Below are 24,340 nucleotides of genomic sequence, written 5' to 3'. Positions count from 1 at the left end.
CCGGCAAGCGGGGTCCGCGCCTGTCTGCGGGGCCGCCCGGCTCTGCGGCAGAGAACCTCTGGCGCTGCGGCCTCCCCGGCTCGGGGCGCTCTCAGCCTTTCTGGGGGCGGGTTTTTTATCGCCCCGGGGGACCAGGGGTACTTCCCGCCTGTTTAGGTGACGGCCAGCGGTACCCCCGCCTGACAGGGCCCTCCGGGCGACTGCCTGGCGGCTTCAGCGCTAGAAAAGCGCTGTCTGTGTGCTGCGGCTGGGGAGGAGCTCCTCGCGGGGCTGGTGAGAGCTGCCGCGGGTTGTCAGGGGTAGCCGTGGCCTGGGTTTGAACTGGTGCCTGGCGATGCCTGAAGGACTGTCTCCATATAACCCAAGTGGGTATTTACAGTGGATAGTTACTGGAAGCTGCTCGCTTCCAGTTTGTCTCATGAGAGGCTTGAATTCTGTGGGCAGATGCTGAAACAATAAATGCCACGAGAATTAGCAGGAGTTACCTGTTTTAACAACATAAACTGAGGGCTGACTAAGCACTGAAAAGGGACTGCTGTCTCGCCTTCCTCGTGGACCTTCTGTGGTCCTGTGTGAGCACTGTCTCTGTCTCGTCCCATGCTTTTCCAGTAAGGAAGCGCTTTGCAGATTTCTAAATAAAACTCAACTTTTAGTAGGGGGAAGAATTAAGCTGTAAAGAGTTGATCTCTGGTAGTTTTAAAGAACTTGTGCAAATTAAAGGACTATTTCTATCCTTCTTTCCAGAGAGAAGTTCAAAAAGGAACAAACATGGCCAGCAGTCACAGACCTCCAATAGCTCGTCCCTCTTCAAGAGCAGGAGTAGGGCTGACTGCAAGGCCTACCTCTTCATCAAGGACTCCATCAGCAACCAGAATAGGAACAGGGGTATGTTAAAAAAAAAAATCATTAACTTTGATATATTTAGGTTTTTATCTGGGTTTTTTTGTAGATTTTTAGTACCATGACTGGAGTGATAGTTTCTTAGGAAGAATTTTAAGATTTTAATTTTGTAGAGTTTTATTTTCTAATTTTGACTGAAAAGGGTCAAGGAGGTCTTGCATCAAGTTCACCTGGGAGACCTTAATAGCATTAATGTTGCAGACAGAGGGAACAATGAGCAGCTACTCAAAGGTAATCTCTTACCCTTCTGCAGCAGGCATTTGACCGAAGCTTTGTTTCCCTGAAGAGATGTAAATGCTAAGAGATTCTTACAGGAACAGTATAGAGACTAACTTACGTTTTTAATTGCTTTGGCAATTGCATATGGATAATAAATTCATAATTCAGAGTTGGGAGGTTTGTGTTTGGGGTTTTTTTAATAGATGCCTCCTAGTACATCAAGACCTGGTTCTCGTGGTGGTTCTTCGACTACTGGAGGAGTCCTATCATCTCAGATTAAAGTTGCAGACCGTCCAGTGACTCAGCAGGGATTAAGTGGAATGAAAACTGCAATGAAAGGTATTTTTAGTGAAATTAGCTGTCAAGGTGTCTGCAAACATTTTAAAGGAGTATTTAGGATTTTGAAGGAAAACTTTTCATCGCTGTATAAATTGCAGAGTGAATAGCTATCATTAGTAGGAGTAGGAGAAAAGAAAGGAAGATTAAAGCATCCCTCTTATTTTCTTTGCTCTTGGCAGTCAGAGAAGACAAAGGCTTTTCTGTGCCTGAGCTGTCTTTAAAAATAATTCAAAAGAATAGAACAAGATAAATTGTGTCTTCTTCCATCACTGCAGAATAATTAAAATACTGTGTTATATAGTAACTATTCATATAGCTGAAAAAGTAATGTTTATCTCCACAACAGCCTAAAATGAATTTCTGCCTTCATTTCTTTTAATGAGGTAAAATCTAATTAAGAACACTAAAAAGATGGCAGTTCTCTGCCTGCAAATTCTGCAGATTGTTTTCATAATTTACAGTTCATCAAAATTAGTTGTTTGTTTTCTAACAAAATGTCATCTCACTCTCCTTTGCCAGGTCCTCAGAGACAGATAATGGATAAAACATACTACCTTGGACTGCTGAGGTATGTCTTAACAACACATTCAAACTGCAGAAGGTTTAATGCTCTATTCCCTTTCTGACATGAAGTTTGTTGTGCTTAGCAATAGTGTGGGATAGGTGATGTTCACTTACAATGAAATCTGTTCTAAGAGTTAAGGTCATTTTGCATATAGTTTGTAGGAGGAAAGGAATTTTATGCTTATGTCCAAGTATAGGTAGATTCCTTTGACATTTTGTTATTAGGCTTGCTAAGTTAAATGCATTCCTACAGCATTAGTAAAAGGAGCATCAGCGATTCTGAGCTTCCACCTGTAACACTTGATAGGTCTGATAGTTCCATTTGTAAGAAATAGCATCACAAACTAAGCACTTTTTAGTGTACATTTCAGGTGGTTTACTTGGATTACGCATTAAGCTAACACTGACAAAGGCAAGGCCTTGGGGAAACTGTATTGCATACACTACTTTGTCAGTTGATCATACTGCAGTATTGAATAATCAGCCCTAAAAGATGTTATTTTAAATATGGATGATATCCACATTCTGTGAAATGATGCTATGATTTTTTTTTTCCTGTCCATTTGAGAGTAATTCACATCTGTTTCACCAGCAGGGACAAAAAGCTAATTAAAATGTTTTATTTCATATACAGGTTTTCTAACAACTGCTTATGATTTTGTCTGATAGAACCACTCTGCTTTTTTCCCCACTTATCCAGCTCTTCTTTGAAATACTCATTTGAAACACGGTGCAGTGTGAGAAAGAGATACTGATTGCACATCTAGTTTCTGTTGTATCTGTGGTTTAGTTGTACGTTCAAATGTTAATGATTCTTTTTTGTTTATTTTTTTGCAGAAGCAAAACAAATGAACTCACAACAGAAATTAACAAGCTGCAGGAAGAAGTAGAAATGTACAAGCAAGAGAAATCTGTCTATTTGTCATATGAAAAAAGGTGAGGTGTATTGCAGCTAATGTGGTGCTAACTTTCTCAGTCACAAGACTATTCTCAGGTACTGTGCAGGATTCAAGGAACCATTAAATAATTCTTTTTTTCATTAATTTCTTTTTGCATGTACAAGTCTTCCCATTTAAGTTTGGCTTTTCATTTTGTGTTTAGGGCAGAGGCTTTAGCTGGTGAAATCAAAGAATTTCAAGGTCAACTAGCAGACTACAACATGGTATGCTGCTGTCAACTTTTGGTACTGAATGTTCTCCCTTCTCTCATTTACTTTATGCTGCTTTTGCTTTACTTCAGCATCTTTGTTACTGACATTTGTCTGTAAAAATGTGCTGGTGGTTAATACTGCCTTTTATTCAGTTATTGGAAAGGAAAAAGACGGAAACTAAGGAAAACATAAAAGAAAAATAACCAAGTATACTATAAATTAGGAGAAGCGGTTGCATACGGATTTAAGAAATTACTGCTGTGTATTATTTGTGGGTTTTGTACAGCCACATATAATGATGATTACTTCTGAAAACTGCATGTAGTCTATTCAGACTCCGAAATCTTGGTTTTTTCCATTTGCAGTAATAGAAAATTGCTGTGTTTTCCTGAGCGCTTTGTGAGTTGCTACCTATTTGTCTCATTTTTTTGTGTAATTAAAAAAAAAGGAGAGAAATAACAGCATGGAATTCTGTCTCATTTCAGGTTGTGGATATACTTAACACCAATACAGATATAGCAGAAGTGATTCGAGATTACAATATGGTAAGAATTGGGATATTTGCTATGTTTGAACAGTGACATGGTGTGTGTTACTTTCTTGGTGCTTTGAACGTATGACATATCTAAAAAAGCATAGCACTAATTTAAAACTTACCCATTTTTTCCAGTTAAATTTACCATAATATTGGCAACATTTTTGTAGTGAGACATCTGTCTGAAGTGTTGCATTAACAGTCCACGATAGTTTTCTGTGGTTTAGATTTGAGGCGGCTGTTGTCCCAACCCAAATTATGAGTGTTAAAATATATTCTTTATTTGACTTGGGAGCATAGAGCACTAGTCTTATGAAAGGCAAATTCACCAGACTGCACTGCCTTGTAAAGCTGCTTGGTCATCTGGAAATTTAGTTCTCTTTTGTCTTCTGCCTTTTAAATGACTCCAGTGTAATATATATTAAATAGCACTCTGACATGGCCAACCACAAAATCAATGAGCTTTGGTCTTCCATTTACTTTCTTTCTTTATTTTCTAGCACAGATAGAGTGTTCCTGTAAGTATTAAGGTGTGAGTGGCATTAAGCATGTTCCATTTCTTATGATTACTTTGTCCATAAGCAAAAGAAACTAGTTTTAGAAAAGGTTATTTTGGTAACATGAAAAACCACCTGAGTATTTCTTGGTCAAAACAATTTTTTTTTTCCCTGCATTTGATTCAAAAATAAAGTCACAACATCTGTGTCATAAAGGGAAGAATGCTTTGCAAGCGTTACATTTTCATTCTGTCTGTATGCTTAAACAGTATTTTACTAAGTGTTTCAGGAGTAGATCCCACAGGAATAGTAAGTGGATTGATTTGTTACAATCTTGATTGTTTTTCTTTTTCAAATGTAGAGATGCCTTCTTACTTCCTTTGGTTTCCAGTGGAAGACTGCAATTTCAGAAGGTCTTCCTTAAGTATCAACTGCAAAAAGCCTCTGGAGCAGGTGGCCTCTGCTGCTCCTTTCTCTACTGCCCTCTGAGCAGCTTCTTGATCATTTAAAGGAAACTTTGGACTTGTGTATAAAATCTGTATCTTTATTATTATGTATTATATCAAAATATCTTTTTTTTTTTTTTTTTTTTTTAAGTTAAAGGTTCAGAATGACCGAGACGCTCAGAGCGTGGATAAAATTTTCACAGAAAGACAAGCGTAAGTACATGAAGTGTATGCTTCTCCAAAGCTGTTAAAATCATAACTGAACATGGCAAAATTGAGGTGTTATCTGATTCAGAAGTTCCTTAACAGTGTGATGCATGCCACAAGTGATACCTGAGCAATTTCAAGATGAGGGTGGTGAGACATTGGAACAGGTTGCCCGGAGATGTTGTGAATGTTGTGGGTGCCCCATCCCTGTAAGTGTTCAAGGCCATGTTGGACAGGCCTTTGAGCAACCTGGTCCAGTGGAAGATGTCCCTGCCCATGGCAGGGGGATTAGACCTAGATGATTTTTAAGGTCCCTTCCACCCCAAACCATTCTATCATTCTATCATACAATACATCAGTGCCAAGCTGCAGCTGGAGTTCCTAGCTTTAAACTCTTCTGAGTAACTGCTGTGGAGATACTTACCATGTCATCAAGAAGGAGTTAGGTGGCAGTGGAGACTCCTGTCTTTTGGCAATCTGCTGTCAAGGTCCTGAATTTTGGAGGTCGTGTTGTGGATTAGCAGAGTGAGGAAAGCAAGTGAAAGTGGGAACTAGAACTGAGATTCCTGTCTGGTAGGGTAAGGGTTTGTGGAGGGTAAGATGAGGACATCGAGACGTAGTAAGAATTTGTAAGCCATGAGAATGGCTTGTGTAGTGATAGGCTGAGAGGGTGAGTTTCTGAGATGTTTAATTTAGGGACAGGAGATATGCAGGAGAAAGAAATACGATCCTGCTTGTTGCCAGTAAGAGTAATCTCAACGATGAGGTTTTATGTATAAATAAGCACTTTTAAGAAACAATTTACCATTTAATAATAAATCACTTTCCAATAATACTGTGGTTTTCAACAGCTCGCAAATGTGTCTATTCTACCCCTGAATGCATTCTTAAGTGTTAAGAAAACAAGAAAAGAAAAAGCTTGGTTCAGCAGCAAACTAAGGCATTAGATATGCAGTAATGATAATTTATCATTGTACTGTATGTAGACACATTTAAGGGAATGGAGCAGTTGGTCTTTCTTGCTCTGCTAATTTGGGTAAAATAACCCCAAATGCTCTGTTCTCCCATTGTGTTAGTTTTGCCTGATAGACTACTGAGCTGTGACACCATTGATTTGGATTCAGTCCCCAGTCTGGCTGTGGTCTGCTTTGACGTTTTAGAGAAATTATTTTTCCTTTCAGGACTTCTTCACAATTAAAGCATTAGTGATCCTGCCAGCTTCACAAGCTACTTTGTAAAGACTTGTTCATGTTAAGCAATGTACAGTAAGCTCTCCCCTACCCCTGCCATAAGTAACCAAGTAGGTTTTTATAAAAGATGGATTATGAGTATTTTTTGCATGTTTTGAAATACTTGTTGTGACGCTAATGCATGCACTTCACCACATTTTTTAGCTGCATGATTCATGCAGCGATACCTCATTATGGATTTGACGAGATGAAAGGAGATGGACTGCTTAGCTTCATTTTGTATTGTACATAAGTAGCATAATATGGAAGTACAAATGTACTACAGTTTTGAAAAGTCAGTTCATCATCCATTTTTTAAGACATTAACTCCCCTCAGTTACATAAGAATCTATGTATTTATCCTCAATAAATCCATCTTCCCCAGGCACAAAGGCATGAATTTTCTCAAATATTACTATGGGATCTTCATTGTTTGTACCTGATACTGTAGGAAAAGAATTCATGTCAGCTGAGAACTCCTGTTCAAACATCTCTGAGTCATTTTCTTCCAGACGACGGTGACTGTAGCTGATCAAATAGCGATACCATGTCGGACATTTTGTAGCACTAAAAATCAGGAGTGTAGTGCTTAGGACAAACCCTAGGACACCCGCTAGGAAGGTCCAACTTTTGCCAAGAAGTGGTAACTCTTTAAAACAGACAGGGGAAAAAAGAAGCGTCATCTTCATGAGGAATACCAGCAAGAAGTTTAGTATGAATTTTTTCATAGTTAAACTGAGAACTCACAAAATAAACAATGGTAGAGGAATTACTGAGTGTCTCCAAAGCTTTAGTAGAATGTTATTGCTATGTCATTAGGGAGTCAGTCACATCACTCAGACCAAAAATGTATGTACATCTTATATTTCCTAGCAATATAAATGAAGTATGCATATTTATCAAAAATAATAGTTTAAAAGTCAGATGAAGTTCTGGGGATATATAAAAGATAAAATCATTTTTTCAAAATTTAAATTCCAAGATTGGGATTTGGAAAAAAAATCAGTAATTGGCTTGAAATTCTTTTTCCCAGGCTTTAATTTCTGTATGGTGATGATGTCTGCACCCTAAAATATTACGTCATTTTTTTGGCATATCCTTTCAATTGTATTTCCGTTATAATAAAAATTTCGATAGACTGTAGTTGCCAGTAATTTTTATTTAGAAGCTGTTTTTTCATACTGGCCAGAGTCCTAAAATAGATTATAGCTGCTACAGAAAAAAACCAACCAAACAAACAAACAAAAAAAAAAACCCCAAAAACCCCCCAGTGTATGGCAGTGGTGGCTTACAATTTGTGTATGTATCTGGAGACTAGTATTTCTTCTGCTTTAGCGAGAAGCGAGAAGTAAAGCATTTCAGTATGGAACAGTAGAGAAGAACGTTAATTTTGCATGTAAGAAAAAGAAAAATTGACTTTACCAAAAGAAAAGCTAGACTATTACAGAGTGATGATCGAATTAACATCAAAAGGTGAAGAAAATTAAGGAGACTTATCACTGAAATTTTCAAAGAACATGGGATGGGCACATCTGTGTCCTTTACACTGAACACAGTTGAGAGCCGGAGTAAAATTAATAGGGTCACTCTTTTACATTTTAAGAAGACAGCTATGTCTAGAAAGCAGTTAGTGTGGAGGAAGTAATTGAATTTTTTTAAAGGTGCTTCTCTAGTTCTGTTCGACAGAGATCTGGGCAATTACCTCCATTTCAAGCCTTTGAAATTTCATCATCAGTTTATATCATTTGAGAATTCAGGTGTGGTTTATCCATTTTGAACACTTATTCAGTACAGCTTAACATTCACCATAATGTGTGTACAGTCTACCATAACCTGGAAATACACTTGTTCCATAACCCTGGCTTTTATGGAAGTATTACAGTGTACTAGGAATACAAAATGGTATGAAATCATGGAACAGCAAATCAAACAGCTTGTAAGCAGTAAAGCAAAACATCGGTATATTACCTGCATGGGTTCCATTGTTTCCGGTGATGTTGTTTGGAGTCAGAGCTGTTAGTAAGGCAATATTTTTAAGCTTAATGGCAGAAGTGGAAGTTACAGTGTTTTCTAAAGAAGCTTTTTCAATTTTGCAGTCAGCTGATTGGATAGCTGCTGTCTTGATGGAGAATTTTTCCTTGTTGTTTGGGAATGTACATGTAGTGTTGTCTTCATTTTCTGTGAATGTGAGCAGTGGAAAGACTATGAGATATTGTTAATTAATTGGCACTCTAAAAATTTTTCATGGATAACTAATGTATTACTGCAAAATACCAATAAGTTGATGGAAAATATTATCCAGATCAGGAAAAAACAAGATAAGGCTGTTTCATGTAAACAAGTATGCAATGCTGCTCTTTGCAAAACTTACCCATTGTCACATTGGAGGCAGTTAGCCATATCTGTAAATCAAGGAGGTCACAGGAGCAGGTCCATGGGTTTCCAGCTAAAGCAATTTTAATCAATTTAAAAGACAATTTTATATGAAAAGATTTCAGAAAGTTACACTGTAGACTTAAAACTGTCAGACTTTTTAGAGAAGTAAATACATCTGAACCTAGCTGAGTAATCCTGTTATAGGATAGATTCAACACTGACAGTTGATTTAATCCTGCAAATGCTGCTTTATGAACTGTGCTAATATGATTGTTGCTGATATCCAGAATTATGAGTTTTGTCAGATTGCAGAAGCTGTTGTTATACAGTACAGTAATCATGTTTTCATTCAGATAAAGTTCAGTGAGGTTAATAAAACTTTGAAGAATTTCTTTGTCACTATCTTTCAAAGTGATTTTATTATTTTTGAAGGTTATTGTAGTAACGTTTCGGAAAAGGTTAGTGGGGATATTAGAGAGGTTCTTTCCAGACTCCTCACAAGTGACCTGTTGAAAAAAAGAGAATGACAACAATTAAATACTGTAGGTGATGAAGGTGTCTCAATGATGACTATTAAGGGCATGAAAAATCTTTCTTGTATTTTTTAATGCCAGCACTTTAGAAGAAAAGTGCTACTGCTCTTCATGCAATTTTATTTATGTATTTCTTAATATACTCATGTTCTGGTGATACAGGGGAATGAATCCTCCTGGTGTATACAGACCTGAAGTTCCATACCACTTAGTGCTTAAACTCTGAGATGCAAGGCTCTTTATGTGATGATCATCCAAAATATAACCAGTTTGGCTGGAATTTTGGCTACTATTTTGGAATTAGTAGGGCTGTCTGTTTTAGAGTTCTATGTGAAGGTTGGCTGGGTAGAAAAAGGATTTCTTTCCCACATAATTGGGAAAGAATATGTCATAGAGGAAGTGGATTCAAGGCTGAAAATTAATTCAAATATGCCTTTTCAAATGTATTGCTTTGTTTCAAAACCAGCTATGTTTATTCTTTAGAACATCTTTGGAGCAGACTTTTAACAAATCATTGAGTATATATTTTATAAATATAGCACTTAAATTCATTTTGGTTTTCTGGGTTGAAGTTTAGCATAGCTGCAGGCTTTTCAGGTTTGGGAATGTTTACTCTCAATACCTTGAAACATTTTTGATTTCTGAAAGGAGTAGATTTATTTATATGTATATGTATGCATCACTGCAGATTACAGTTTAGTGTCAAGGTACTTGAACTGGCTTTAAAGGAGATTCTAAGTACTGGAAACAGATTGGTTGGGTTATCCCTCTTCCTAAATAAGTAGCCTATGTTCAGCTTTTTACTCCTGTGACTAGACTGAGTCTAGATAGTTTATTTAAAAATGAATGTAGGTGGAGTGCCTTTTTTACACTGGATATACCCCATTGTGTGGGGGGTTTTTTTGTTCTTCATGTGTGTCCCAAAGATGAACAAGCAGTAGATACAGTACTGGACCTGTAGGCAGTGAGTCAAAGCAAACAGTGCAATACCAGTTTTATCACTTGACTGTTAATCCCATTCCCCTATAAATAGAAAATCCATTAAATTAATCTCTGAAAAAAACTTTAAAATGTCTCACATATGTTTGGACCTGACTTGGGCAAGTGCTATCTCAATAAATGTCTCTAAGTTGAGCAGTAGTTAGCCTTGTCCAAATAACTGCTGCTTTTTAGGCCTATTCCAAAATGATGTGAAGGTAAAGGAGGCACTCCTGTTGTCTGCACAGAGATTTGACTGAGATATAAAACCATCTCAAATATTTTTCACTGTTATTCACCCACTTACAATGACTGCCAGCAGCTAATTGTCCATTTCACAGAAAACCATGTCTTCTTGTTTGTTTCTATGTGCTTCTTTCTTCGGGAATCTTATGTTTACAAGTTAGTTTTTAAAATGCCTTTAGCTTCTAGTGTATCTTTCAAAAATAAGGGTAATTTACAAACATATAAAACTTACAGTTTGGGAAGTAATGTTGCAGTCAGCAGTGACTGGATTCAAAAACAGTGTTCCAGCCCAGATCACAAGCCAAGAGAGTTTCATGTTTAGAGCCTAGTAAAAAACAACACTTTTGTACACCAAGACCAGAATACCAGTGTCTTCTGTAGTGGTAGTATAACAAATAAATAGATATAGTTATTTCAATGATCATTTAATAAATTTTGTTCTACATAAATACTACAAAATGTAAAATTAAGAGGAAAAACATAGGTTATCAGAATTAATGTGTTCACTTAATTGAGCCAAACCTAAAATCCAGTGAGCAGACTGTATCAGTAAATAGAAAAGGGATTGATTAGACAAGTTAATAGACAAGTTTCATAAATGAATAAACCAAATAGGCAAGGATGTACTCATTAATATCCCTGTTAAAGCAATTATGGGTACTGGAAGACTACAATAGGGGTAAACTGCAGAAAGTATTCAGGCTTGCATGCTCTCCCCAAGTAATTTCTCTTGTTGCTGTGGACAGTGGCAGAATACCGTACTAGATGGATTGTTGTTTTATGTTTCTTCCATACGTTATTAAGCATTTTTTTGAATTTTTAATTAGTAGATTTATCTTCTAATCTCTTTCTTATCCATAATATAACATATATCATATGACATAAACCTGGACCTCTGTATTATGAAGGTGTAATTGTTGCTCTGATCTTTGGAACTAAGTAAACATGGTTCAGTCTTTTGTGCTGGAGTTTTTGTAAAGATTTGAACCTTATTTCTTGAGTCAGGAAAGCTGTTCTGATAAATGGTATTCACTGTGACATTAATGTTTCTCAGAGAAAGTGTCACTCATCCATCCCCAGGCATTCTTTGCAAGATCTACTCATTTTGAACAGAAGTGTTAAAACATCTCTGTCAGATGTTAAATCAGTCCTTGTTTATGCCAGACTTGAATTAAAATATTATGTAAAAGGTAGCTTATCCCTTCATTTTTACACTTTTTCTTAAGCATCTGAAGAGAAAAAGACAGTGGGCTAAGTGAATCTCAGTATCTCTTTCCCAGACTGCGATCTTCCAGATTAAAAAAGACCCAAAAGATAAGGTGTAAGATACTTGTTTAAAGTGCCTATTGTATCTTGAGCTGTAGTGAATATTCACTGAATTTAACAGAGAGTGGGGGAAGTTACATTAGCAAGCTCAATTGCATGAACAATGCTAAATATAGGCAGCCAGTCAGATTTTAAAAGACTCACCAATCCTTAAAAAGAGTGCCAGGATGCCTTTGCTGGTCAGTATGGAGTAGGTGAGGTCACAGAACAAATAGGTCAAGTCTAATTGATTGCTTCTATACATTTGTGTATCTAAGGACTGACCTCATTCACTTAACTGAATTGTCCTGGAAACTTACTAACTTCTTGAAAAGAAAATCATGATAAATGCCACTTATACAGCTCTGATCCACTGTATATTTCTACTGCTGTTGGAAATCTACATTAAGTACAAAAAGAGTTCATAAACCTTTTTGTTAGACATTATCTGTGGCGGGGACAAGGGGTACTAGCAGCAGCAGCCACTGTGTTCTGTATTAGGTATTGTTCTTGTCAGTGATAGTACTGGTGGCCTGCATACTTTTTGGAGCCAATTTGTATATTGCTAGTGGAAAACTTGATGCAGTTTGAGAACTCCCAATATAGGCTATGTTAACAGTTGTATCTTGTGGCATGCTTGGACCCTAAAGATAGTGCTTCCAGGATGTTCAGAAACAGAGCAGGCCTTAACCAGGTAATCAAGAAATACAGATTAATAGTATTACTGAAGTTTGCAAGTTTCAAGAAAAATACTGTCTTTAATAGAGTGGGGAAAATGTATTAAAATATTATTTAAAGTTAGTCTGTAAGTTAGTAACAATCAAGTTGAAAATGAAAGTTAATTTTAAAGTTTTTCAGAACTTCAAGCAAAAAGTTAAGATGTCTGAATGAAGGGAATGCCATTAACTTGAAAAATCGTTTTCCTGTCTAAAAATTCATTCTACATATGTCTAAGTCAAAAACATAGTTCCTATTTTTTTACTTTAGGTTCTACTGAAAAATTAGGGGGTTTCTTACAAATTTGATTCCTGGCATTGTGTGTGTGGGCACCTGTCTCGTCAGTAGAACAACAGGAAAGCATCTGTAATTTAAATTGCAGTTTAGCTTTTTACTAGAACCAGACTTTAAGAATTGGTGTTTAAAGTAATTGCTTTGGAAGAAACTGAGCCTGGCAAAACATAGAATCATAGAGTCATAGAATCATTTAGGTTGCAAAAGACCTTCAAGATCATCAAGTCCAACCATCATCCATGCCCACTAAACCATGTTCTGGAGTACCCTGTCTACGCGGTTTTTGGATACCTCCAGGGATGGTGACTCAACCACTTCCCTGGGCAGTCTGTTCCAATGCCTGACAACCCTCTCAGTAAAGAAATTTTTCCTAATATCCAACCTAAATCTCCCTTGCCACAACTTGAGGCCATTTCCTCTCTTCCTATCACCCGCCACCTGACAGAAGAGACCAGCACCCACCTCACTACAACCTCCTTTCAGGTAGCTGTAGAGAGTGATGAGGTCTCCCCTCAGCCTCCTTTTCTCTAAACTAAACAGCCCCAGCTCCCTCAGCCGCTCCTCATAAGACTTGTGCTCCAGGCCCCTCACCAACTTGGTTGCCCTCCTCTGGACACGCTCCAGCACCTCAATGTCTTTCCTGTAGTGAGGGGCCCAAAAACTGAAAACATTGGTAATACCTTGACATTTCCTTGTAATTAGAAGCATTTTCTTAAAACGTTTCCCTTGGAAAACTTCTAAAGATTTTATCATTTAATAGTAATGTAATTCCTATTGTTTTTCTTAAATTTGTAAACAAAAAGGCAGATTTGGGGAGGTAGTGGAGTTTATATAATCAGGTAGTCTCGTTTTCAGAGAAAAGAAACAGACTGTTTCCTGTCTTTCTACTGAACTACAATTTACTTAACAACTTGGCATGTCCAAGGTACATAGTAATTCCTGAACTTTTAATGTATCTCAAGGTGTATTTGTTTCCAGTCTAGCAACAAAGTTATACTAATAAATCTTTGCCTACTTTTTGAAAAAGGTGTGCCAAGTGTCTTACCTTTCTGTTGCTTCCTAGAGGCAGCATATGTACACATGCAGATTTTTCAATGCACTGACAAGAAATAATATGGTGCAACAGCACTTTGGTTTTGTTCAACCTTTGTACCTGATGAATAAGCAGCCAGTGTAAAAAAAAAAAAAAAAGAAAAAAACAAACTAGAAAATCCTTAGCAAAAGATTGACTAAGTTGAGCAACTTCTTATAATCATCTTGGATTTAATTGGATCTGCAGCCAATAGGGAAGTCTAATAGTAGTATGCTCAAGTATCAAGTTCCAGATCATATAGGAAGCACTGAGTTAAAATGCCACAGGGAATTACAAGCAAGTTGAGTTATAATCAGTTAAAGAAATGCTGGAGACAGAAAAAGACTTGCATTTTTTATGTGATCAGTCATCAAATGAAGAAGATTTCAAGGTATTTGCATACTGAAGTAAAGATCTCAGTTAAATCTGTGTTAATTCTTGTGTTTTGGAAACATCATTATCAGAGGAGCTGTGGAGTGTGATACATAAAACTCATTGTTTGCAAAGAATTACAAGCATTTAAACATATCTGTTATATGGGCTATATTTCAGGAAGAAATTCTAAAAACAAATTATACTTGCTCTGGTTTGAGAGCATGTCTATATGCGTGTTGAAAAAGGGATAATATTGATACACAAACACTACATCCAATAAATTTTTTCTTGCATTGATGCTCATTCTATCCAATGCACAGCATCAAACTACAAAACAGTTCAGACTCCTCTCATTCTCCAATCCTCTCAAATATGTAGCTGTAGAAACCATTTTACTTCACTATCCTCTTTGATGTTATTGCCACTTTGACTTTTTGCTTAGTATCTTAGAACGTTCTGCAACTTTTCCAAGCCTCATCCCTGATTCAGCTTCATCAATAGCCTTCAAATTACTTGTAGTAATGAATTGTCCTCTGTGACAGCCATTGCTGATATTTTTATTGTCCCTTAGAAAATCACTGAGTTTTAACCTTCTGTCAAAATGCTTCTACCACAGAAGATGCATGATGGTGAAGTCAGACATTTTTAGTCTCAAGGACATAACTGGATCACCTTGAAATATTTATTTAGCCAGGAGTCCATATCACATAAGAAAAAGAGACTTGCCTCAGGTAAAGAGGGTACTCTATAATGTATCCACACACACTTTACATTGGTGGGGCTGGAAAAATAGGCTTTCTGTCCTTACTCTGCCATGCATACTTGGAGTCTCGGGCATAGATGAGAAAAATTTGGTAGAGCTTGGAGACACCACTGCCCTCAACAGTGGCAGCTGCTTCCACATTGTGTTTTGGAACACAGAAGAAATGTAGCAAGGGGTATTCTTCTCTCCCTCCCTAAATGCCCCAGTGATCTCCAGAAAAATGCATCCTGTTTGTACTTAAAGACAAGCTCCCTATGATCAGTACTGACAGTCTCTCCAGGTGAATTACATCTAGCGTGAAGATTTATTCTGGAAATCAGCAACCTTAACATTTTCTTGAATTCTTCATTGCAATTTCTTCGTTTTAATTCTGTGATGTCTTCAGTTGGGCTTAATTTGAGCTTTCATAGGCCCAGACTGAGAGATGAGGAGCCTCCAATAAAGAAGTAACATGAAAGCTTCCTGCGAGCTCCCAGTTCCATGCCTTCCAGAGGGTCTTGAATCAAACTGCTCTCATAGCTTAAGAAGAACATGCTTCACTTAAAAAATTAGTCCTTTCCACTACCAAGTGTAACATAATTATCTATTCATAAACTGGTGTACTTAAAGAGAGGGCCTCATTCTTTGGTCTGGGTCCGAACAAACCATTTTTACTCTCAAGAGGTTGTTCCATTTAATGTCATGTTACAGCCGTCCAATATTTCTTGGGCACTCCAAATTTGCCACAGAAAATGGGAGATCATCACTTTGATCTGTTTCTTCATCATCGGGCTCCAAAGCATCTTTGCAGCATGGGTTGCTAACCTGACAGAATTTCTGCTTAACATCCTCAGATTCCTGGAGATTATAGATCTTTCTTGAAGCCTGTTATGGTTTAACCCCAGCCAGCAATTAAGCACCACACAGCTGCTCACTCACCCCACACCCAGTGGGATGGGGGAGAGACTCAGAGAAAAAAAAATAAAACTCGTGGGTTGAGATATGAACAGTTTAATAGAACAGAAAGGAAGAAACTAATAATTATAATAATAAAACAGTAATAAAATGACAATAATAATAAACGGATTGGAATATACAAAACAAGTGATACACAATGCAATTGCTCACCACTCGCTGACCGATGCCCAGTTAGTCCCTGAGCAGCGCTCCCTCCCTGCCCAACTCTGCCCAGTTTATATACTAGACGTGACATGACATGGTATGGAATACCCCTTTGGCCAGTTTGGGTCAGCTGCCCTGGCTGTGTCCCCTCCTAAATTCTTGTGCCCCTCCAGCCTTCTTGCTGGCTGGGCATCAGAAGCTGAAAAATCCTTGACTTAGTATAAATGCTACTTAGAAACAACTGAAAACATCAATGTGTTATCAACACTGTTCTCATACTGTATCCAAGACATAACATTATACCAGCTACTAGAAAGAAAATTAACCCTATCCCAGCGGAAACTAGGACAAAGCCAGTTGGAAGACTGGTTACACTTTTGAATTTCTTTTGAGAAGTCCTTGGAAGTGGTGAAAACTATGAGGAAAGGCTGAGGGACCTGGAATTGTTTCATGTCTAGGAGAGAAGGCTTAGTGGGTATCTTATCAAAGTAAATACCTGATGGGCAGGAGTAAAGAAAATGGAGGTGCTCTCTTCTCAGTGATGCCCAAGGGCAGAACAAGAGACAGTGGCCACAAATTGGAGAACAGGAAATTCCATTTACATGTAAAAGAAAACTCTTTTTACTGCAAGAGTGGCCAAACATCGAAACATTCCCCAGACAGGTTGTGGGGTCTCCATCCTTGAAGATACTCAAAGCCTGCCTGAACAAGACACTGACAACCTGCTGTAGGTGACCGTGTTTTGAGAGTGCGGCTGGACTAGATGACCTTCAAAAGTCCATTCCACCCTCAGATCTACTCTGTTTCTATGAAATTTTCATTATTCCCTTACCCTGAGATTATCCTTGGGCAGTTCCACTATTTTGCATCATCTTTCAAGCCTGAGGGCACTCTTGGCTGCAATCATTAAACTGATAGTGTCAGTTACACAATTTAAAATTTTTGGCCTCTTGCAGCTCAGGAAGAGTTATTGAAAAATAGAAGAAAAATAAATCCTGAAGGAAGGTATCCAGCTGATTTTGTCATTCTTAATAGCAGAAGTCACTCTGGAAACACGCAAACAGTTTAAAATATCTTTCATGAACTGTGAAGGGAAGGAAGGTATACTCCTCATGGTCTCAGGAGTTTTTGTTGATTTCCTTTAGCTATGTTTTCAGATTGACTCTCTAGGATTCAGCAATTTCATGGAAATTACTAGATACTACATGAAACAGTGAGAACCACTCTTTATGCCTTCCTTGAATCTGCTAATACATTTGCTTGTAGCTCGCTGTAGCTGCAGTGGTAGAGAAGTTTTTATGGTTGCATCCCATTGATTTCCTAACAAGATTAAAGTAATGAATCAAGAACATCAGGAATGGCTAATTTCTTAGGTCTTGCATGGTGAAGAAGCTCCACACTGCCCAAGACTCTGAAGCCACTCTCCATTCTTAAGGAATCGATCAATTCATTGCTAAAGGAAGGTCATCTTATCATCATTATCCAGTGCCATCAAGTCCTGGTATCCATATAATATGTATTCTTCCTATGCATTCACAAATCACATACCAGCTTCTTTATTTCAAACCGCCTGTTCTTACTCCATGAATTTACTGATTGAGAGCAACTGAGAGGGAGTACTCTGCAATTGCCAGTGTTGGGGACTATGCAGGTAGACAGGGTTGGAGTGTTGGAAAGTATGATGTGGGTACTGGGAGGGCAAAGAACCTTTCATCTGCATTCCATGGTATGAATGTTTATGTAGCTAATCCAACTCCAAGAAGCTTAGATACAAGTAGGTAACTCCTTTTTTTAGAGTCTGTGCAGTTTTTGTGTTAAAGGATCATTTCAGTGAGGCTGAAGGAATACTAGAGTTTGAAATGGGTGCTTAAAATAAACAATCAACTAGTAGAAGCTACAAAAATGTTCTATTTTTACAGCACAGAAAAGTTAATTCAAGCTGTAGAAGAAGATATTGAACATGAAAAGGTTGTAGCAGATGACATAATAAAAGACATGTCACAGGAAAATCAAGCTAAATATATGGAGATGAAGACTGCAAATGAAAAACTCTCCCAGGTTGGTTTGTTTCATTGTACCTACCTAAAATGTTTCTCAATCTGGCTCCATTGGTTCCAGATACAATTTAAGTATTAAAGAGCTTGAGAACAGAGCAGTACAATCAAAAAGCTTGCTGGTATCAATCACTTGTGGAAGTGCATGAAAAATAAATAGAGCAATTGACTAAACCCAAATACTCTCTCTTTTTGTATTTCTTATTTTAAGAACAAATGATGTTCATAATTTTCCTTTTAAATTTGGGGACTGGCGTGCAGATTTAAAAGCTACTGTAGTGCTTAGATGTTTCATCATGTGTGAAAAGCAAGCAAAAGCGAAAAAAAACCCAGCAATTTTTGTAGTTCACTTGAGTAGAAAGTTTTCTTCCTGTGCACAAAAGCGAATCTGGCTGGGGTTTCTTGTTGCTCTTGTTGTATGTCTGAATGTATCAGAAAAACCTAACCACGCTTTGTAAAATTTTTGTGGCTTCACTAATTCTAATGTTAAGAAAAGCAGTGAGATTTCTAGGTTCTCTGGGATCATGTAGCTTCCAGCATACAGTCTTAGAAAGTTTCTCTGTATAGTATGTCCAGAGATATAGGCCTCTTTGGAGGCCGGTGCTTCCCAGCTGTTTTAGGATGAGCTGAATCAGTAGTCAGGGCCTACCTGTCTCTTTCTGGACTATGAAGAAACTGTGGTGGCTAGTTCAGATTTTAAAATCTGACTTTAAACTTCTGAAGTAGAAATGATAGATTCCACCCTCAGTACTGATTTTAAGGAAAATAGTGGAAAAAGGGCAAACATATTTTTGTTATAGCCCAACTGCAAATAACAATGATAAGAGTTTATTGGAAAAGTTGGATGCTGAAAGTAAGTAGGTATTGCATCTGAGTTACTTGGAGAAGCTGGACACGGTCTTGTCTTTTAAATTTTTAAGAGCAGCAATGAGATGTTTTATAGCATTTTATAAATACTAAGTTGCAGAACAAAAAAATAATCTCACCAAGTAGTAATTTTTATCTGAATTTTGCATTTTTTTCCTCTTTAGGAATTGGTTGTTCAACAGCAAGAATTGGATGCACTAAATGTAAAGGAAGAGGCTCTAAGAGCTGTATGTATGACAATAAGTGATCTCTGTACTGATCTTCATTGAGCTCTAGTGTAAAAAGTAATACAGTAGAAAAATACCTATAATCTTTCTCCTTAAATTTTCAGATACCTGTAGGATCATGCCCTAGAATGGGAAGGCAAAGCTGCCTCTCTATTTTCCACCAATAATTTCTTACAAGTTTTGGGTAAAAAATATTTCTGCTAGATGCCAAGTACAAAATTTTGATAGCAATAGTAAGGTTTTCTAGCTTCAGTTATTCATGTGGGTTCAGATGTTTTGTGTGACATTAGATTGATTTGGAATTACTCTCTGAAGATAAATGTGAAATTACCATTCACATCTTTCTCAAGGATTTGTGAGACCTAATTTTTCAATATGTTTTCCACTTTCAGGATGTGTGAGAATGATTTTCTGGTTCCCTATTCCATTTCAGAAGCAACTGGCATTTGAAGCTCAAAGTGATACCTACTAAGATATTTTTTATCCCACATACATACATAAACACACACTTCTAATACACTGTCATATTGGTAGATTGAGGAGAATTTTTTTTATATTGGGTCTTTCATGGATAAAAGGATTTATGAGCTGAAACATACAGTCATATATATATTGAGAAAGTATAATTTTCAATACTACTGACATTTTTCCAGTCCTTTTGAATACTGTATATGGTTTGTGATCCCCTAGAAATGATGAAAGAGTAAATCTACTCAGAAAATTGGCCTGAGGATGAACACATAAATCAAGAAATAGCTGACTGGGAAATTCCATTCCAGAAAATGCAATATTGAGAATATGGATTATAAAGTTTATTGCTTATACTGTCTCTGCACTGTTTGTAACAAATAAGCTTCACTTTCAATGTATAGATAAGTGTTGCTTAACTAAAGCATAATTTCTGCAATGCTCTCTTGCCAGCTGAAAATAGCTAGTAGGTGTTTACTTTTCCCAACAGGAAATAGCACACTCCCAGGTGAAACAGGAGGCTGCGCAGCTGTATGGAAAGCTCCATGACCTCGAGGAACGTCGAAATCAAATGATTGCTGAGGATAAGAACATGGAGTCTCCACAGGAGGAAAGAGAGAGATTACTAAAGCAGGCAAGAACCTAAAATGTTAATCATGTGAAAGATTCTTTCAGTCAGTATTTTAAGGGAAGATAATATTTGAGAAGATTTGGGTTTGAATCTTGCCTTTATTTGCTCTTTAAGCAGCACAAATAGTCTGAAATTAAGAACAATTATTGCATTGGCTGAATGGGATGTTTCAGGTTCAGGCAAAACAAAATTGGCACAATCAACTTTTCAGCTGGTTGACTTGTTCTAGTACATCAGCCATGTTGTTATGGGAAAACTGATCATATTGAACAGTTCTGTAACCTAACTCCAGACAGTATCTTTGTGGGGTACTGAGCAGATCCAGGGACAATTTAGTTTACAAGGCTCTATGTAGGCTGTGTTATGTAGTTATCCATATATACTCTATGATTATTGGACTGAACAACACTGATAAGTGTGTCTGATTTTTAAACATGTATTGAGAAGGCAGGAGAATATTTGGAAGACATAATGCAAGTCATACCACTTCTTTTCAATGAAGAGCTGTTGTTTGACAATGTGACAGCAAGTTTGTGATTTCATATGCTGAGTTTCTATTCCCTGTATACCAAATTAAGAAATCTTTTTTGATTTTCCTTTTCTCATTTGTAGATTTTATTTCATATGTTAAAGTTGTTATACTTTTTTATAGGTTAAGGATGATAGTCAAGAAATAGCAAGCATGGAAAGACAGTGAGTAATCCCATTATACTGTTGCTACATGTTGCATTTAGACCCTAAAGACAGTGAATTCCATCACACATTTCTATGGACTTCTAGAACATCACCACGTTTTTGAGCCTCTGCTTGGGTTTACCTTCCACAGAGAACAGAATATATCCTTCTGTTTCAGCTAAACAATTTTTATAGTGATAGGGCATTTAGCTCTGTGTAATAAGGTACTTCCTATCCTTATGAACATGGCTTGAGAATATAAATTGTTAATAGCACTGACATAAACTTCTCTAAGGCTGAAGAAGACATCTATAAGAGCTACTTATCTGGGACATGTATGGAGTTTAGCCTACCTTATGCTGCATTCACATTTGAAGAATTTGTTAGGTGTTCTTAAAACCTGAGAGTTACAAAGTTCTTACAGATAGCTCAATTCTAAAGACTAACAGGGTATTGCTTCTTCATTCTTGCGTACTGGACCTTTCTGAAGATTTGCCAGAAACTCTGGTAAATGTTCTAATAAATAGTAATGTATTGAGGTGGGGAGATAATATTTTTGTGATTTTGAGCCCTTTGACTTCTCTGTCTTTACAGAAAAATTGAGATAATTCCTGAGATCTCCTAGAAACAATTTTAAATTCTTTTAAGCAGTATTGCCAACTGTAATCATTGGTTAATTTTTAATATATTGACACCTTTGATTGGATAATAAGTTGCTTAACAGAATTTTTTGAAAGAAACAATAAAGGAGAATTATGTTTGAGAATTTACATAGAAATGTTTTGAAGGTAATTTCCTTTCCCACTTTGATTGATTATGTAATACAGTGCTTTACTTGGCAATTTCTTAATGGCTTTTAGTGAACACATAGGTAATTTTTAAGGAATACAGTTCCTTGTTGCAGTTTACCGATTATGTTGCACCTTTGCAAGCTGTATAGCAACCAGCAGAGGGACCAGTTGAGTAAGTTAAGAGCTACTGATGACTCAACAAAAAATGTTTTTAATAAAAAAGAGCACCAGTACTTATATTTCATAGATATAGGGACTAAAGTGGCAGGTGCTTTACATATACCTTTTATAATAAAAGCAATCCTCCTGATATTCTTTTGGTTTTGATAAATTTGGGTTTGCTATTTTTATTCTTGATTTTTCTCTCCATTTTTGTGTAAAAAAAATAAGTATTTTACAATACATTTTTAACCTTGGATTTCATTATCTATTTGTCAGGCTGACAGAAGTAAGAGAAAAAACAAACCATTTTAAAAAGATCATTCAACGACTTGATATGGATCTGGAGAATCATCAAGGTAATATGACTAGAGTTGTAGCAGACTATGCAGAGCTGTATCTGTTCGTATTACAACACATATGGTTATGGACATTAGTTGCTTGAAACCTTTAGGCTTATGCAAATGTCCGTTATTCACCATCAGAAGAAGGCTTTGTGTCTAGGGGTACAGGCTTCTCTTTTCAGATGTGAGAAATGGGGAGTACCTACCTTTAGTGGCATGTTCATCAAGTTCATACTGAGTAGTAAAACTACCAGATAAAATAATAGTACAACTGTCTGGTTTTCTGTCCCAATTTTATTTTTAGGACTACTTGAGGAATAGAAGTTTCTCTTACTGGCAGCATAGCAGAACCAATTCAGCTTCAGAAAAGCTTTTATTTATTTTACCTTTTACATGATCTGATACACTGTCAGTGATTGTGGAATTGAGAATGTTTAATAATAATGTCTAAAGCAGACAGAATTCAGTACCATTTTTATCTGTCTTTGAAACTTCTTGGGTTGATCTTTGCAAGAAGAGTTTGGGAGCTGCCTAGAAATGGCATTAGCTTAGAAGCTTGCCTCCAGCAAACACCTGCTCTAGTACATTAGGCTAGGTTAGGTTAGGATTTGTCCTAGCACTGGAAATATGGTTCTAGAAGAAGTAATTTAGTCTGAGCATAGGCCCTCAACAGCTGTGGAAGATCATCCTTAAAATGGAAATTCATCCCACAGAAAACCTTCTTCTGATTATAAGGAATCTTGTTTAGATAGGAGTTACATAAATATGTGTGTACATTCTGGAAAATTTTGTAACAAGTTATTTAAATTCTGTAGGACTGATAAATTAATGTGTTTGTGTCCTTTTTAGTTTATACCTTTTCTCAGGTGATCAGTGTAAAATTTAACTGTAAATTTCTTCAAGGTGAACAAGTATTTCTAAAATTGGCCCTAATTAAATTTTTGATACAGCTGTTTCTCATCTTTTGCATTACAAAATATTTCATAGTTCTTCAGATATCTCATTATTTTTGTGCAAATAATTTGTTAAGACTGTTTTCTTAGCTTTCTTGTTTCCAGATAACATCATTGCCAACTTAACTATTCTGCTTTAATTTCTCCTTTTTGTTTGGCTTGCAACTCTTTTTTTTTTGTATCTTTGGAGAAATACAGAAGGTAAGAAGTGAGTTGCTTTTCATATTTTTGTCGTGGTTTAACCTCAGCCAGCAACTAAGCACCACACAGTCGCTTGCTCACTTCCCCCCCAACCAGTGGGAGAGAAAGTCTGGGAAAAAAAGGTGAAACTCATGGGTTGAGATAAGAACAGTTTAATAGAACACAAAGGATGAAACTAATAATGATAATAATAACAGTAATAAAATTACAATAATAATAATAATAAAAGGATTGGAATATACAAAACAAGTGATACACAATGCAATTGCTCACCACTCGCTGACCGATGCCCAGTTAGTCCCTGAGCAGTGATTCCCCTCCCAGCCAACTCTGCCCAGTTTATATACTGGGCATGATGAGGGAATACCCCTTTGGCCAGTTTGGGTCAGCTGCCCTGGCTGTGTCCCCTCCCAAATTCTTGTGTCCCTCCAGCCTTCTTGCTGGCTGGGCATCAGAAGCTGAAAAATCCTTGACTGCATATAAACATTACTTAGCAACAACTGAAAACATCAATGTGTTATCAACATTATTCCCATACTGAATCCAAAACATAACACTATACCAGCTACTAGGAAGACAATTAATTCTATCCCAGCTGAAACAAGGACAATTTTTTAGTTAGGTTTACAGACACAATCATTCATTGCTGGACTGTATATCTTTCACTGTTTTAGAAAAAGACCTCTCTTGAAGAAGAGGGTTTAAAGCATGTGTAGGAGAAAGCACAAACTCTCTGTCAACATATCAAGATCACTCGGGATATTCAGAATAAAGTTACCTTGTAGCATAATATAGAGGGAGTTACACCTGTTGGTATAACATAGAGGGAATAAAGAAGCTATTCATAAGGAGTGGCTTTAAGACACAGAAATCTACACTCCCAACACTCTCTTAAGTGAATGGAGAGAAAATCCCAGAGGGGCATTCATACTTCTGCTCTAAATCAGTATCTTGGTGTGTCCTTGAGAATCCTGTCCTCAATCCTTCCCTAGTCAGCTTACTTCTGGCTCAGTATTTAAACTGTTTATTACAAAGCATTCCCAAAACTTCAGCTCCTAAAGTTTTTTAGTTAAATTTAAGGTAGAATAGCCACTAAAAGAAAAATGACAACTAAGTATTTTTTG

At 37.0% G+C, this 24,340-nt stretch overlaps 1 protein-coding gene across 1 annotated transcript in view; it reads left to right on the top strand.

Annotated features, from left to right (window-relative positions):
• The first annotated feature begins 768 nt into the window (after positions 1–768).
• Positions 769–24,340, top strand: part of IFT74 (intraflagellar transport 74) — a 40,567-nt gene continuing 16,995 nt past the window's right edge. Inside the window, exons 1-12 of the mRNA XM_010578128.1 lie at positions 769–885; positions 1,323–1,458; positions 1,978–2,026; positions 2,860–2,958; positions 3,124–3,184; positions 3,658–3,717; positions 4,802–4,863; positions 17,766–17,904; positions 18,932–18,994; positions 19,953–20,096; positions 20,746–20,786; positions 21,998–22,077. Coding sequence (XP_010576430.1) covers positions 769–885; positions 1,323–1,458; positions 1,978–2,026; positions 2,860–2,958; positions 3,124–3,184; positions 3,658–3,717; positions 4,802–4,863; positions 17,766–17,904; positions 18,932–18,994; positions 19,953–20,096; positions 20,746–20,786; positions 21,998–22,077 — 1,051 coding nt within the window. The remainder of the gene's footprint in view (positions 886–1,322; positions 1,459–1,977; positions 2,027–2,859; positions 2,959–3,123; positions 3,185–3,657; positions 3,718–4,801; positions 4,864–17,765; positions 17,905–18,931; positions 18,995–19,952; positions 20,097–20,745; positions 20,787–21,997; positions 22,078–24,340) is intronic.

Source organism: Haliaeetus leucocephalus, unplaced genomic scaffold, assembly GCF_000737465.1.
Source record: "Haliaeetus leucocephalus isolate CR32 unplaced genomic scaffold, Haliaeetus_leucocephalus-4.0 Scaffold605, whole genome shotgun sequence".
NCBI lineage: Eukaryota > Metazoa > Chordata > Aves > Accipitriformes > Accipitridae > Haliaeetus > Haliaeetus leucocephalus.
The sequence above is the reverse complement of the archived record's forward strand: the minus strand, read 5'-3'. Positions and strand labels throughout refer to the sequence as shown.